At 35.6% G+C, this 16,360-nt stretch overlaps 1 protein-coding gene across 2 annotated transcripts in view; it reads right to left on the bottom strand.

The window, feature by feature from the left end:
- The window catches only part of LanA (laminin subunit alpha), a 275,604-nt gene that overhangs the window by 154,798 nt on the left and 104,446 nt on the right, over positions 1 to 16,360 (bottom strand). For both annotated transcript variants that reach the window (XM_069841346.1, XM_069841347.1), the window contains exons 7-12: positions 14,568 to 14,777; positions 13,673 to 13,945; positions 10,290 to 10,427; positions 7,203 to 7,475; positions 1,060 to 1,194; positions 602 to 766 (exon numbers count right to left, since the gene is read on the bottom strand). In XM_069841346.1, coding sequence (XP_069697447.1) covers positions 602 to 766; positions 1,060 to 1,194; positions 7,203 to 7,475; positions 10,290 to 10,427; positions 13,673 to 13,945; positions 14,568 to 14,777 — 1,194 coding nt within the window. The remainder of the gene's footprint in view (positions 1 to 601; positions 767 to 1,059; positions 1,195 to 7,202; positions 7,476 to 10,289; positions 10,428 to 13,672; positions 13,946 to 14,567; positions 14,778 to 16,360) is intronic.

Raw genomic sequence — 16,360 nt, 5'->3', positions numbered from 1 at the left:
TTGAGTTGATAGTAACTTTCTATACATCAGACCTTCAATACTACATAAAAATGGACTTTTTAAGTTACACACCATGAAAAGTATTTGAATTCAATTTCCTATTACCAAAAGTGTGACTAATATGTAATTCTGATCGACAATAAAATGAGTATTGAATCAAAATTACCAAAGGTACAGTCCCAGAAACAAAATTTGGGCCACCTGAATTTTCCAAGTTCCAGTTATAACATACTGCGCATGCTCAGTGCTTACTTGGAAAATTCAGGTGACCCAAATTTTGTTTCTGGGTCTGTACTAAATCACACTCCATGTTACTTGAAGTGCAGGTTCTGAAAGTCGAATTGATATGTACTTTTATAGGTTGTCTTTTACAATATGCGAATTTTGAATTAATCATATGTCCAAAGATAGGAAAGCTAAGCAGGTAATGGAAATGCAAATTGAGGGACGAATAGAAAGAGTAAAACCTAGGATTAAGTAAGAGTATGCAATGAAAGAATGGCACATAACAGTGTTTATGAGTGTATCCAAATAGATTTACAAATTTGATACTCTGATACAGTGGCGTTAAAAAATAAACTTAAATGTGACCAATTCTGACCTTCACAGCCATCTGGGTTCGTAGCCTGCAGGTTCCAGTACAGTGGTCTACATTCATTGCAGATTCGTCCATGGACTCGATCCTTACATTTGCAGAGTTCCCCAGGAGGTAGTGTTCCACAACCCGTAAATGTCGCAGGCACACCAGCAGGGTCGCAGTTGCATTCTGTTGGGTGTAACATGTATGTATCAAGACTTCACTTACATCTGATTCCAGTATTAATTATTTATTGCCATACGATTCTATATTTTCCATTTGAGCACTACTTACACATAAAATAAAAATAAACAAGATGAAGATAACATTAAATGAAAATTCAATAAATTAAAGCATAACCATATACAGCAATAAGAGAAACTCTTAAGTAATTGCTAAGGAAAAGTTATTTATTAAGTGTAATTGTAATTAATAACTTGATTTGGAATAAGAACACTCTAAACTTGAAGTTTATACATTACCTTCACAATTAGGATAATTATAGAAACCTTCCTTGCACTTCTCACATCGGTAGCCATCAAAATTGTCTTTGCACTGACATTTTCCTTCAGTATCACATGAAATACCAATTGATCCTGTGACTTCACAGTTGCAGACTGAAATAAAAATAAAAAAGATGAGAACAATTACTGAACACATTTATTTTTTCACACTGTTCATTTATTCAGTCCTTTTTTTCCTTCCTTTTTAAATTCTCAGTATTACAAGAAGTAAATAAAAGTAATGCTGCAAAAAATGTATTTCAATATTTTAAAGAAACTACACATAATGAGCATTTCTGATTGAAAAAGAAGTGATTTTTGACATGTCTATCTGTCTATATAGACAGACAACGAATCTTTCTAAATGTGTAATGGATTTCATTTACATTCAGTGGCAGCTCACCCATAAAGACTGCAGTCCTACCCAAAATTTTAAAGAAAAGTACCGTATTTGAAAAACTTTTATGGAAATATGTACATTCTTTAAAGATAGGCTTATATAAATAAATTCTTATTAAGACTTATAATAAGAATTTATTCATAGTGTTTTCTGCCTAAGAGCAGGGCTTTCACTGCAAACCCGGCATTCTTCAATCTTTCAGACTTCCTCTTTGTCTCCGCATATGATCCATATATCTTAATGTCGTCTTTCATCTGATATCTTCTTCTGTCCGAATTCTTCTCTCATTCACCATTCCTTCCAGTGCATCCTTCAGTAGGCAGTTTTTTCTTAGTCAGTGACCCAACCAATTGCTTTTTCTCTTCCTGATCAGTTTCAGCATTATTCTCTCTTCACCCACTCTTTCCAACACAGCTTCATTTCTTAGAATAAGAATAGTGTTAAATATATGCAAAATATCAGTTTCTCATCGTTAACATTTGCAGAGAAGAGTGAAATCAAGAGCTTAGGCCTTAAAAGTTCTGATTTAGTTATTTGTCAGCCATCATCAAGCAGAAATAGCTTATTATGAAAATTTTAATCCCTTTATTCTAAGCATAAGTGATAGTGTGGCTGTTGTAAAAAAAATTCACTATTTTGCTTTCTGTGCTCATTATTTGGAGGTGATGCAACTTGGACAAAAGCTGAAGTGAATGATTTAAAACATTCAGACGAGAAAGGTAAAAAAAAACACGAAGATTCTGCGAAATATATGAATAATGTCAGCTATGTTGGGAAAAGTAAACATTGCACATCAGCTAAACGACCTTACAGACAGACAACAAACAAACAAACAAACAAAATGATAAAGTGAGGCAAAATCAACAAATTCTCCCGAAAATCATTCACTGCATCAAATTTTGCGGAAAATTTGAACTTCTGATACGTGTTCATGATGGAACCTCACAGTCATCTATAGCACTTTCAGAATAAGTCAATAGAGTTGATCTGAATGAAGAGGGGGGAGAACAACGGTGAATTGTTCAATGATTGAGCTGTTTGGACTTTTTCCATTGCTAATTGTCAAAATTATAACCCAACGTGTTCTTCTTTCTATTCTATATATTTTATGTTACAACAGCTTATGACATTGTGTGTTCCATCTTTATATTTCACACTGATCTGACAGTACTGGTAAGTATTATTGTTCAAAATGTAGCATACAAAAGAAAACAGTTCACGTCTGAATTTCAAAAGAAACTATCCCTGTTTACACAGAGGGACTTCAGAGCAAAATATGTTATTTGTTGGAAGCTTAAGTCTTAAGTGATAACACACGAGCCAATTGACATACAGATTCTATTTTTCTACAGTCAGCTTCAGACTTTTTAGCTCTATCGAATCATATAGTTCAAAATTCATCCTTAGTTATAAATATTGTGCATGCAAGGAAGAAAGTAATATACTACGAGGGCTATTCATAAAGTAACTTCAGTTTATTTTTTACAAATCTGCGAATGACGTTACAGTATTGGGTTACAATACGTTTGAAAGTATAGACTCTAGTTTATTTTTCCACATAGTTTCCAGTCACACTGAGACATTTGTCGTAGCATTTGACGAGCTTTGAAATTTTGCTATCGTAGAATTAAGCCGCCCGCGACTGAAGCCAACCTACGACGCTGGTTTTCAACTCTTTGTCATCGTCAAAGCGCTTCGAGCCAAGCCACGTCTTCATGTGCATGAAGAGATGATAATCACTAGGCGCCAAATCTGGGCTATAGGGAGAGTGATCCAATACTTCCCAGTTGAACTCTTGCAGTTTGGTCGCAGTACGACGCGCTGTATGTGGCCGGGCATTGTCATGCAGGAAAATCATCCCAGAGCTCAACATGCTACGACGTTTGTTTTGAATGACTCTTTTCAAGTTTGTTAGTGTTTTATAGTAACGCTCAGCATTAATTGTGGCATTCCTCGCCAAGAACTCCACTAACAAAATTCCTTTTCTGTCCCAGAAGACAGTTGCCATGTTTGACGACACTTTGTGGGTTTTTTCGGGGAGTGAGTATGACCCCACTGCATTGATTGAAGCTTTGAATGAAATGAAATGCGCACAATGTGCATGGGATTTGTAGCTTAGTCTTTGCAGAAGTTTGTGAGCGAGGTTTTCCTTTCACGGCAGTTTTCAACATGATATCGTCCACATGGCTTCTGACACAGTTCACACACACATTCGTCATTGGGTTCGTGGTATCTCTTGGTGGCACAGATCTTATGGTGAAAACCATGTGCTGCATAACGGGTCACTATCTGTCTCAGTTCGTAGTTTGTGTTTGCCCAGTATCTGGTTGTCATGGCGTCTGATATATAGATCTCGCACCAGATGGCATTCTTCTTTCCTCTGAGTACTTCAAGGGCTTTCTCGTATGCAATTGATTGAAGCTTTGTTTCTGCATTCACATATCGCACCCAAGTCTCATCTCCTGTCACAATCTGATCGAGAAAAGCATCACCTTCTCTTTCGTAATGCTCAAGAAAGGACAGTGCTGCTCCCATCTGCTGAGCCTTTTGTTCCTCAGAAAGGAGTTTAGGCATCTATCTGGCAGAAAGTTTCCGGTAGCCCAAATCTTCGGTAATCACTTTGTACAGAAGAGTACGACTAATCTGTGGAATATCCTCACTAAGCTCCGACATGGTGAACCTGCAGTTTGCTCTAACCCTTTCGTCAACCAAACGAACCAGATCTGCATTCACGATACTCGGTCGACCACTTCTCTCTTCATCATGGACCTTGGTTCGCCCATTTTTGAACATATGGCACCATTGTCTTACACCACCTTCTCATTACGTCTGGCCCATAAACTTCACAAAGTTGGCGATGGATTTCACTAGCTTTACAGTTTTTGGCCACAAGAAATCTTATTACAGAATGTACCTCACACATGATGGGACTTACCACACATTTTGACAGCACGTGGCTCAGAGAGGAACAAAGACACGACCTTGACTCTACCGATGCTCGACGTGTACTGGTTCATGGTACATTCCACCACAAGAGCGGCGCCACTGTCTCTGTTGTAACGCACGCTATATGAAAACGTTAGTTACTTTATGAATAGCCTTCGTAATTATGATGCATCAGTGAGACTTCGTAACGATTTAACTAGGCAACACCACTTCACTATCATTGGCTAGCCAACACATACCGACTTGAACTAGACCTGCCTCATATGCCTTCTTATTCTGAAAATGCTTTAATCCTGACATGCTTCAAGGATTGTTGGTATTTGCTGGAGAGTTAGACGAGTATCTCAGAAGTCATTCACTGAACTCCGAAGTGTTTAGGGGAACTTCCAAGAATATTCAAAATAAATTTATAGACTGTATCCTCGATAAAATGTGTGCTGAAATTAAGTAATCTCAATTTTTGTAAGTAATGTTAGATGATACAACTTATGTATCAGGTCATACATAGCAAATTATTGTTTTCCATTATGAAATGGGCGGTAGTGTGTATGTATCAGGTCAAATGAAGCAAGTTATTGTTTTCCATTATGAACTGGATGGTAGTGTAGTGAGGATTTTTTAATTCAGAAGTCCAAGATGCTGAAGGATTACCAGAATGCATTTTTTAGAACAGTTCAATATAGTTACGGAAAAAAATGGTATGCAGCCAATTGAAGGGGTGAGAATGAGATAGTCCAAATACACACTTTTAACAAAAATTGTTTTTTGTGCGAGTTCATTTCTTACACATATGGGGCAGCTACTAGTAAAATATAACAACTTTTACTCAATAAATAATGTAAATAGGATGCTGGAGGAATTATGATACCCCACCTAACAGCACTGGACTCAGTAAAAGCAATTCTGCAGGACATATATATATATATATATATATCCCACAAGGGTAGCTGCCCTTCAGTAAGGGTTGCCAAAAGACACAGCATACTAAACAAATAAAAATAAAAATTTTCAAATGGAAGCTACCCTTGGGAAAGTACGTTTATTCAATAATTATTAATAATCAGATAGAATAAAAAGAAATTTAGGTGTATAGGTGATAACGTAAAATCTGAACAGAATATTTCATTACGTCTACAGCAATAATTTTCAAAATTTTTAAAGGAATTCCAAAAGACTTAAATACTTCAACTGAGAATTTTGGAATTGTTCCCCTTGCTCCAAACAATAATCCAAAGACTTCAATCTGTCCTTGTATATGATAATAATCCCTATAGTAGCCTATTCAATTGTATGGTCATAGATGGTCTTCTTTTCTTCATGTACTGCTATTGGTTGTTCAACTGCAGTTTCAAAGTGCATGGTGGGATCGATGATAATTGCTGTGTCATTTCCTCTATCAATGGCAATGATGTCAACTCGCAGAGAACTTCCATCTTTTGCAAGGCAGTGGACTTCTTGGTGAACGTCGTAAAAGGAAGGAAGACTTTTAGCCATAAGATCTCGTATTGCATGGTGTTTAGTATTCTGAATGAGAGTTCCATGTTGGCAGAATCCCAGGATGTGGGGTAAGGTTTCTATCTCAGTGCAATGTCTGCATTGGGAGCCATCCTGAGACCGACCTGGCATGGCACGCATGTTTGATACTTGTCCTATCATTTTAATTGCCTCCTTCCACTCAGATACAGAGAGACCATCTCTTGTTTTTATCCAACCATTAGCTGGCGTGTATTCCTGAAATAATGACACACCTCTGCCTTTCTCCTTGAGTGTGCACCAATTTTTATATTCCTCAGTTCTGAGAAGTATGAGTGGTACTGTGGTAGTGACATACACAATAGAATGTCTGCCGCTAAAATAAATAGTAATAATGTAATGCCCATGCCAAATAAGAAAGTAATAGATAAGATAAAGTATATTACTGAAGTATCCAGTTTTGTCCATATTAAGTAAATAAGTGATACTAACGTAGTGCATATAGTAAATAAATTATATTTAGTGTCCATATTAAATACAGTGTAAGTTTCTTAGGAATTCATACATTTCCTGTTGTTGATCGTACTGATGTGTCGATCATGTCCTGGTTTTGTGTTTCTTCATTATGGCAACCTTATTTCTACACTACTGTTAATTCTTGTGCCAAAGAAGTCTTGTTTGGCATATGTATTTAATTTATTTTCTCTCAAGTCAACAAAGAACATAGTTTTGGACTCGAAATACCATTACTTGCAACTACCATTCTGCTTAGTAACTATGCTTTTCCATTATTTACTTTCAAAATCACAATATTGAGATGTACAGTACATGAAATTTATACTATTCCACAGTGAGATTATCTGTTCACATGTCAGTTTTTCACATTAGTCCCTGACCACAACTACACTGTAGTTTGTTGCCAAACTGTGTTAGACAAGACTGGTTAAATAAGAGTGAATTATTCATGCATATCAAAAGTTTATATTTAGGAAATCTTACCTTATTTACAGCAGGTGTTGAAAACGACCTCCTTCATGCACACACTCTTTGACTTCAACTGACCCCTAAATCTAAGCAACAAGAATTTAATCTACTGCCTTTATCTCTACGAATAAGCTGTTGTACTGAGGTTGTTTTACATGGTTTTAATATAAGCAATTTTGTGGCATTTCGTGTTGACAATTTAGATACTCTAATCTAGTGGTCGTCAGCACTCGCTGAAATGCTTAACAGGTAAGCAGTGCCCCATCGTGCAGCAGGAAGAGGGAGTATACAAGTAACATAAAAGTTGCTGAATACTTACAGAGACAATCTGGATACTGGTAATATCCAGGGCTGCACTGGTCACATGTTCGTCCGGCAAAATTGAAGAGGCAAGTACACTTCCCTGAAGAATCACATACTGTAGAGGAACTGCCAACCTCAGTGCAATTACAAGGTCTGCAGTTGGGGTAACCGTAGTAGCCTGGAGTACACTGATCACATCGTTCTCCGAAGTAACCTTCTTTGCATAAGCATCTTCCAGAAGATTTGTCACACACACCAGCAAGTGTCCCTCTCACGTCGCAGTTGCAGTCTGAATAAGAAACGATTATTAAATTATTATTGCTATATTAAATTTTAACACTTTAAGTCCGGAGGTATTTAAATATCTAGCATACTTCTGAGCCTTTGCTTTTAAATGCCCATGCTACAAAAAATGTTGTGAGATGGAAGCATTTGACATAGGGACATCTATTTTTTACCATGAATATCAGATGAAATGAAGTATTGAATGGTTAAGAATTTACATCAGAATTGCAGTTGGTTTTTTCGATAAAAAATCCCAAATTTGAACATGCATTCAGGATGCGGGCATACTAGTACTACCACCAGGTTCTTGGTGACTTAAATTCTAGACATACTAATACTACCACCAGGTTTAAAACGTTAACAGGATTGTGGGAAAGTAGGATTTTTCAATTTACTATAAAATTCTTGAACATCCAAAACATTAGCCCAAAACACTTCTCTAGAATGCAATGATACGTGAAACAGAAAGTGAACCATTTTAAGGATGATCACTGTGATCAGTTTGACGCTTGTGGTGATTGATTTTCGCCACACCTGTTTCTTTTCTTAATTTATCTTGTATTAATTTTTTTTTCTGGTTAATGCTTTGTGATGTCTTTTCATTCTCTTTGTAGTTCCTTCTTTTCCTTATAGATGGCTCTCTCTTTGGTTTTCTATTTTTCCTGCTAAGTTCTCTACCTTATTTATATACAGGAAAATGTGATTATCTTGGTTTTGGGTTTGAGATTTACAATCTGATTTACTGGCAATGAGCACCCTCGTTGTTTGCTGGTTTCAAAATTGAACCATTCTTGTGTTTGCCTGTGTGATGCACTGCTGGCTGTTGGGAAGTCTTATCGCTACCAGCAATGAGCTAGAAACTCTTAACTCGTTGCTACCAGTCGAGAGAGCAGATGGGTAGTCGATCAACATACCAGGGCAGAGTTGAGAGAGGAGTTGACTGGCGTAGTGGGAGATGAACTCGTAACAGTCATGAGTTAACATTGGAGTAACCGACCAAGGTTCGACGCTGGTCTGGCAGGGTTCTATGTTTTGGTCCATTCACGGGGATCACTCTCTGCCACTTGTATGGGAGAGTGGTGGTGAGACCTTGGCATCAGTTGTGATTCCATATTCTACATTTTTATATGGTGGATTCACCAGTAATCGCGGAGATTCTACAGTTAGTGGTAATGTGTATACCCTTTACTCTCACGAATGATTGGTAAAGTGAAGCATTGTTCCATGAGGCCTAGGAACAAAATTTAAGTGATACAGGCAAAAGACAAGTATCAGTCATTCTATTTATTGTAGGAAAGTGTTTTAAGACGTGATTAGTTACGACCAGAACTATTCTGCTGATATTAACACAGAAACTCTAATTTTAATAGGCCTATGCATTTCCCTCTTTGAGTACAGTGGCAGTTGGTTCAGTTCTAGGGTTAGGTCTTTGTATTTTTGTGTATGTTATCTTTCAACTCTCATACATGGATGGTAAAGGTAGCAAGTGACTTTTCTATTGTTCGATTTTTATGCCACTTTTGGCAAGTGTGAGAGTATTGAATATATTTTTAAGAGTTTCTATTACACGTTTTCTTTATTATAATGTAATTTAAGTTATAGTTTTGAGCTAGCTTATTTTCTGACTCTTCATTTTAATAAATTGTTATTGTTAAGGTAAATGAGTTGTCATTTATTTTTCCTTCATCCAACAAGGCACTTCGAACGTGGCCAAGTTTCAGGGACGTAACCTGCATCGCATCTCATGCTTATCACTTGATATTTTGTTTGTTATAGAAGAAACAGTCTATATTTGACTAAACTGTGTAGATGATGAAGAAGAAGACGATAATGATGATGACGATGATTATTATTTATAATTTTTTATTATATAAACTCATGGCCAAGAATGAAGTATTATGCTCCCCATAAAATTTAAAGTATTCAGGTCAATATCTTTTGAATTATTGCATTCATACAATAATATTTCACAATTACATGAAGTGGCATCTGGGAATCTTGATACGTAGTAATGTACAAAAGATTCCCAGTACATTTACAGTTATGTAAGCTCACGATGATATTAACATTTGACAAGATCATGTTTTAATACATTTTATGATTAGTATTTGTCACCATGTTACATTTCTTGTATTATCTTTTTAATATGATCTATGTTATTCCCAATATGAGGTTAAGTTTTGTTATTGATTTTAGATAGATATTTGCTCTTATCTTGTACCTGAAGATGACCCATGAGGGTGAAAACGTTAGTACTAGAACTTAATAAGATGTGAAACATAAATTGTTTGTTTTATATAATTATTAGTGTCTAAGCCATAAGATTGAATAAACATTTGAATTTATTGATATATATTATTATCAATTAAATACTAGTTAATATTTTCGTACACCGAAAGTATTTCAACAAAATGACAACACTAAAAACTTTTACCTCTATTAGACATAAATAAAAAATTCAATAAGAAAGGCCAGCTTTCCCTAACAATTAACAAATTTAGCCCTAGAAAAGCCAATAGTATTCTATACTAATATAACAATAATTACTGTATTGTAAAAGTTTTTATTTAGCATCTATGTTCTTTGTACTGAAATTTTTACTTAGAAATGAATAAACGTAATGTGATCATTAATTCCAGACCAATGTGCACATTAAGATGATACACGTACTATGCTCTAAGAATAGGCTGGTTTTGTGAGAATGCGCACATTTCTTCTGCAATCGTCAATCAGACAAGTCTTATACTATGAACATCACAAGTAATGAAAAATTAACTTTGTAGAAAAAGAAAAGGAAACTAAATAAATTTAAACTTACAAAGACACTCAGGATAGTTGTAGTAGCCGTCACCACACTGATCACATGTGCGGCCTCCATAATTGTTCTTACAAGCACACTGTCCTGACTCAACTCCACAGACGTCTGACAGAGATCCCTGCTCGTTGCAGTCACACGCTAGAAACATGAACCAGTGTCAGCAAAAAGGAAATAGGTAACAGAAGTCACAATATTAGCATATTTCTACAGAAAAATTTAATAAGAATCAGTTAATTTCATATTACGATCAAAGTTTGTATTTGTAGGTTCAAACTGAACATAATCAGAAATACACAATAAAAACGACAAGCATTATAACTGAATTGCATGATATGTGTACAATAGGGTGTCCCTTATTTTCCGACTTCAACATTTTTTAATGCCCACCTTCCAATTTTGTTCGAATGACTCTAAAACATGTCCACACAAAAATTTGTTGTGATTGAAGCATTATAATCCATGCCGACTGGAGTGCGAACTTGCATGAAGAACATGTCTGGACTTGTCATGTTGAGTCAGGCCTTGGCCTGTCAGTACCTGCAGTACAGTCAGTTCTTCATTTGTTATCGATTGTGTTGCAAGTATTTTCGGGTTGCTACTCTAACATAATGTCACATCAATTATGCAGTGCCAGGGAACGTGTGTTTTTTTAATAGGTGATATAAAACACCAAATAACTGGACACAAATTACCATCAAATAGACAAGTGCTAGAAGTTTTATTTTATAACATACAGGAGATAAGATTAACTCTTAGTGAAAGTGCTAATCTTGTGGTTCGTGAGTGCGTTATATTTCCGGAGAAAGGAAGAATTCCGACAAGAGCTATTCAGCATTGTTCACAAAAACTTATTAACTTGCATTCGGAGTGGAGAAATTGCAAAAAAAAAAAAAAAAAAAAAAACGCAAAGAAGTGTGCAGACATTTTTAAGTGCCGTGAAGAGAAATTTATAAACAATTTGGACAATCTATTTGATATCGCACTTGCCAATACTCTACACACAAAGTTGGAAGAAGACAAGATGTTTTTACTTCGACAGCAAGAGCCAGGACATAAAGGCTACCTTGCAGGGGTAGACAGAAAACCCGCGGATAAAAACAAAGGGCGAGGCAAAGAAAATTAGAAGAAGAGAAAAGGCAAATGAGACAACAGTGTGCAGCATATACTTCTACATCTTCTGCTGTACCTCCTTTTTCATCATCTGAAGATTCAGATAAGGCATTTCCAAGTTTAGATGAAATCGATGTTGGTCAGTTTTTAGGAGAGATTTCTGAGAGTACATCAATGCACAACACACAAGGCGAGGTACCAAAAATTTTATCACTACAAAATTAGTGGCTGCTTTGGATAGATGTCAGCTGAGTGTAAGAGATTCTGTATACATCCTTCAGGCGACAGCAGAGGCACTTGGCCACAATACTGAAGAGTTCCCTATTAATAAATCTTCTATTCATCGTATCAGACAGAAGATTAGAAGAGAATGTTCTGAAATAATTAAATCCGCTTTCAAGAATGATATCCCTGCAATTCTTACTGTTCATTGGAATGGTAAACTGTTGCCCGCATTAAATGTCAGAGACTCAAAAGAAGAAAGGCTTCCAATCGTTGTTACATTTGGGGACAGTGAGCAGCTCTTGGCATTCCAAAATTACAGAATAGTTCTGGTAAAGAGCAAGCAAATGCTGTTTGGAATGCATTAACGTATTACAGTTTCTATTTCTACCTGTGGTAATATACAATCGTAATGTTATTTGTATTCACTTTTAGGTTATACTGTGCTACATTTTTTATTAATTTCGTATGTTACGCACTTTAGGCTACATTATTACTATGATAAGCGTTTGATATATTGATGCTCTCGAAGTCATATAATCGATCATTTTCAATATTACTTGAATGTTTGATGTCGAAATTGGCTGTGAATATAACATGGGATGTCAAGTACCGGTAGTTATGATTTTTCCCCTAAAATTTTTTCCTTACATATAATACACACCCTAGATTTTTAATCCAAAAATTAATCTATTACACGAGGAAATACGGTAGTTCTAGTAGCACCTACTGAGAATCATCTTCAGTACCCAGTACACAATTGAACACTGCAAGTGAAAAATAGAAAAAAATATGACGTGGAAATAAATATATAAAAAATAAAAACAAATAAAAAACATAGCATTTTGCGGGAAATATCCTATCTGAAATAAAATTTGCATAAAAAATAAGTTAATTAAAAGAAAAAAGATTTTACAGATTATCTTGGACACAAATCATAATTTTTTTATGAATCAGATATGTCTCATAAAATGTGAAAATATAATAAAACAGTAAGAATTATTAACAGAACATTGTATTCTTCACCTGACATAATTAGGAACATTAAATCCAGACGTTTGAGATGGGCAGGGCATGTAGCACGTATGGGCGAATCCAGAAATGCATATAGAGTGTTAGAGTGTTAGTTGGGAGGCCGGACGGAAAAAGACCTTTGGGAAGGCCGAGACGTAGATGGGAAGATAATATTAAAATGGATTTGAGGGAGGTGGGATATGATGGTGGAGACTGGATTAATCTTGCTCAGGATAGGGACCAATGGCGGGCTTATGTGAGGGCGGCAATGAACCTCTGGGTTCCTTAAAAGCCAGTAAGTAAGTATATTGAAACTTTTCCTGACACAACAAGACACGAGAATAAGATGTGGCTTGGTCAATTACAAATTAAGACGTTTATCAAATTACACTAAATAAAATACGTTCTATGAGAACAATCGTGACAATTTACTTGCTGGGATCATACAAGAAACGAAGATGTCATGCAGAAACTTCAGTTATAACCAGTTATACATTTTATAAATACTGTAATTACCAGCTCTAATGGAAAAACCATATACAATGAATGGATCCATATTGAATACCAAAAGTCATGCTTCATTTCCGTTCGCATGACAACAGTTCCTTAAGCTGTGCAACGAAGAGAAAAGCTGAATATTCAGCACTGAGATCGTAACATGTCATTGAGCCTTATACTTGAATGGAAGAAGAAAAAGAAGATGATGATGATGATTATGAAAAAATTATACACCATTCATAAAGCTAAAATAATGCAAAATTCCACTGAATATCTAAAGTTTCTCATTTCTTGTGTCATCTCTATATTACTAAATTAAAATGTTACTACTTATAAGGCATGGGTCCTCACGACCAGTAGAAGATCCTTATATTATTACTGGACAAATCTTAACAGTTTTATACTTCTTGTATTATATTATACACCCAATAACAACAAAAATATGAGATAATCTAAATAATTAAAGTTAAAAAGCTTTAAAGAAAAGTATATGTCCTCTTTTATTGAAGTTAAAATATAAACATCAATAAATTACTTACAAAGACATTCAGGGAAACTATAGAATCCATCTTGACACTTATCGCAGAATTTCCCTCCATAATTGGGTTTACAGGGGCACTGTCCCCCACTAGATTCACAGTGAAAGCCTCTGGTACCATTAAGATGACATTCACACGGTTTACATTCTGGATAGCCAAAGTAGCCGAAACTGCAACTGTCACAATTTGGAGGTGTGAACTCAACTCGACATTCACAGCGACCTGTTCCTTCTTCACAGTTCCCAGTTGAGTAAAAGAAGTCGCACTGACAAGCTGAAAGAAAAATGAAACTTTAAAAATAATGCAATCGAAACACGACCACTTTTATAACAAATCATTATATTCCAGTTAAATTTAGACAAGTAAATAACATACTACTCGTATTGTTAACATAAACTAAGGCATACTCTGGAATAATAACTTACCGGTAACATACGTTATGTCGTTTTTTTATTTCCAGCATATATTGAACCCTTAATAACACAACTGCCTCCTAATAAAATATTACTTCCCTCCAACAAAAACAGTGCCATCTAAAAACATTTGAATGTCGTTCTGTGTAATGCTATTATAATAGATCTCAAATGTTTGAAGCTCTGTATCTCAAATTCAAGAGTTCGTAGTTCAAGTTCATGTTCCAGAAAACGACTCAATTTTAAATTATGCAAAATTAAAAAGTGGAATATGAAGGTAAACTAGACATCTCTCTAAATGATTAGGCCTATACAAATGTTACAGGTATTATTAAAATGTTAAGATGTTTACAAGTACAGTAATCTATATGCGGTATTTAAATTTAAATCATACATTTATTTCTACTAACCTGATATGGAATACAAAAAAGTATTAAAAATAACACAACCTGCACATAATAAACATGAGAGTATAAACTTACGATAACAAACATCAGTTTCATTAAGATTCTTCCCGAATGGACGATAGAAACCAGGCTTGCATCTGTCACAATTGATTCCCTCAGTGTTGTCTCGACAATTCTGACAGACACCACCGCCCTCATAATGTCCATGGATGTCTAACGAACGGTGCTCCCTGTCCACCTCAGGGTCGTATGTACATTCTTCAGTGTGTCCAAAACAGTTGCAAGCTGAAAATTCAAATCATTTTCATTTAGAACTCAATAAATTACCAGAAACAAAAATTGAAATAATTTAGCCATTTAAGAAACAAATCAGAGGAGCATAAAAGCTGTCACGTTTGATGGGTTGGCTGCCTTCGTTAATAATCCAAGTAGGAAAGAAGTTTTACAGTAACTATAGTCTACCAAAGCATCGAGCATCTCTTTCATTTTACTCGAACTTTATTAGAGATTGATTATAAATGATTACATAAAATATGTGTTGGATTTCAATGTCTTCAAATATAACGGAGAACTTCTTAAACATCTGTCAGTGTGACTCTATCATTCTATTTCTGACAGTGGAATTCTGAAGCAATATTTGTTAATTCTCTGATAAAGTGAGAGGTAATTGTGAATATTAAAACAGGAGAGGAACAGCTACAAAAGTTTTTCTGCAACCATTTATTTCAGAGACAGAGTTACTTTGTATAAGTACTACACGAGACCATGGCTTTAGTTCGCTTCCAAATAGTCATAAGCCATATCAAAGATTTTTATCATCCTTGGCTGAATCAATTGGAAACTACAGTAAAACCTCGATAAGACGTGCCCGCTTATTACGCTATCCCGTGTAATACGCTTTTTTTCTCTCCGGTCCCTGCACATTTCATATATAACACCTTTATAAAATACCCCGTTTGTTGCGCTCAAGTCCCGCATAATACGCTGCTTTTGTGGAATATTTTCGATGTAATTTTCAGAAATGTACAGTAACAGCAATAAAACATCTTGGTCATTGAACTCACTGGTGCCATTAACCTGAAAAGTATTGGTATTCGACCCTTTACCTGCGCATTTAAACCTTCATACTTCATACCTTAGTATACCCCACCCTCTTGTTATGTTCTCTTATTCGACTCCTTGTCTGCGTGGTAAAAGCCTACATACAATTACAATACTTCGCCCTCTTGCTAACCCTCTCTCAAACAACATTCCTCACTCGGCCGTAATAAAATTCTGGAAATTTTTGCTCGGTAGTTTGTTGTCCTTTTGTGTATTGAAGTGTCTGTGAATGTGATTACAATAAATGTTAAACGAAAAGCCCTTTCTGTGTCGGAAAAATTGGAAATCTTACGAAAGTACGATGAGAACAGTACTCTTACTCAGAAACAACTCTCTGATGCATTAGGAATCCCATCATCAACATTAAGAACGATAATAAAAAATCGTGACAATCACTACAGCTACGATGTTGGGAGGATGTAATCGCAGAAAGTGAAGTGTGGTAAACATGAGGACTTGGAGAACACGCACATGGCAAACAACTGTAAATGGCTTTTTTTTTCGAAAGAATTAAGTACAGTACTGGTACATATTGTAAATGTCTTTGATGTACAGTACAATACAATAATTACATAATGGAGTAATACTGTATTACCTTCAATGAATCATGTATTTTAATAAAGGAAAATGCTAATAGATACTGTATATAAGTCAAAATTAGTACACCAGCCTAATATGCGGTCCCGGTTAATATGTGTTTTACACCCGGTCCCTTAAACAGCGTCTTATCGGGGTTTTACTGTACTTGATGTGCCACGACTCTGCTT

This window comes from Periplaneta americana, chromosome 12, assembly GCF_040183065.1.
Source record: "Periplaneta americana isolate PAMFEO1 chromosome 12, P.americana_PAMFEO1_priV1, whole genome shotgun sequence".
NCBI classification, from domain to species: domain Eukaryota; kingdom Metazoa; phylum Arthropoda; class Insecta; order Blattodea; family Blattidae; genus Periplaneta; species Periplaneta americana.
The sequence above is the reverse complement of the archived record's forward strand: the minus strand, read 5'-3'. Positions and strand labels throughout refer to the sequence as shown.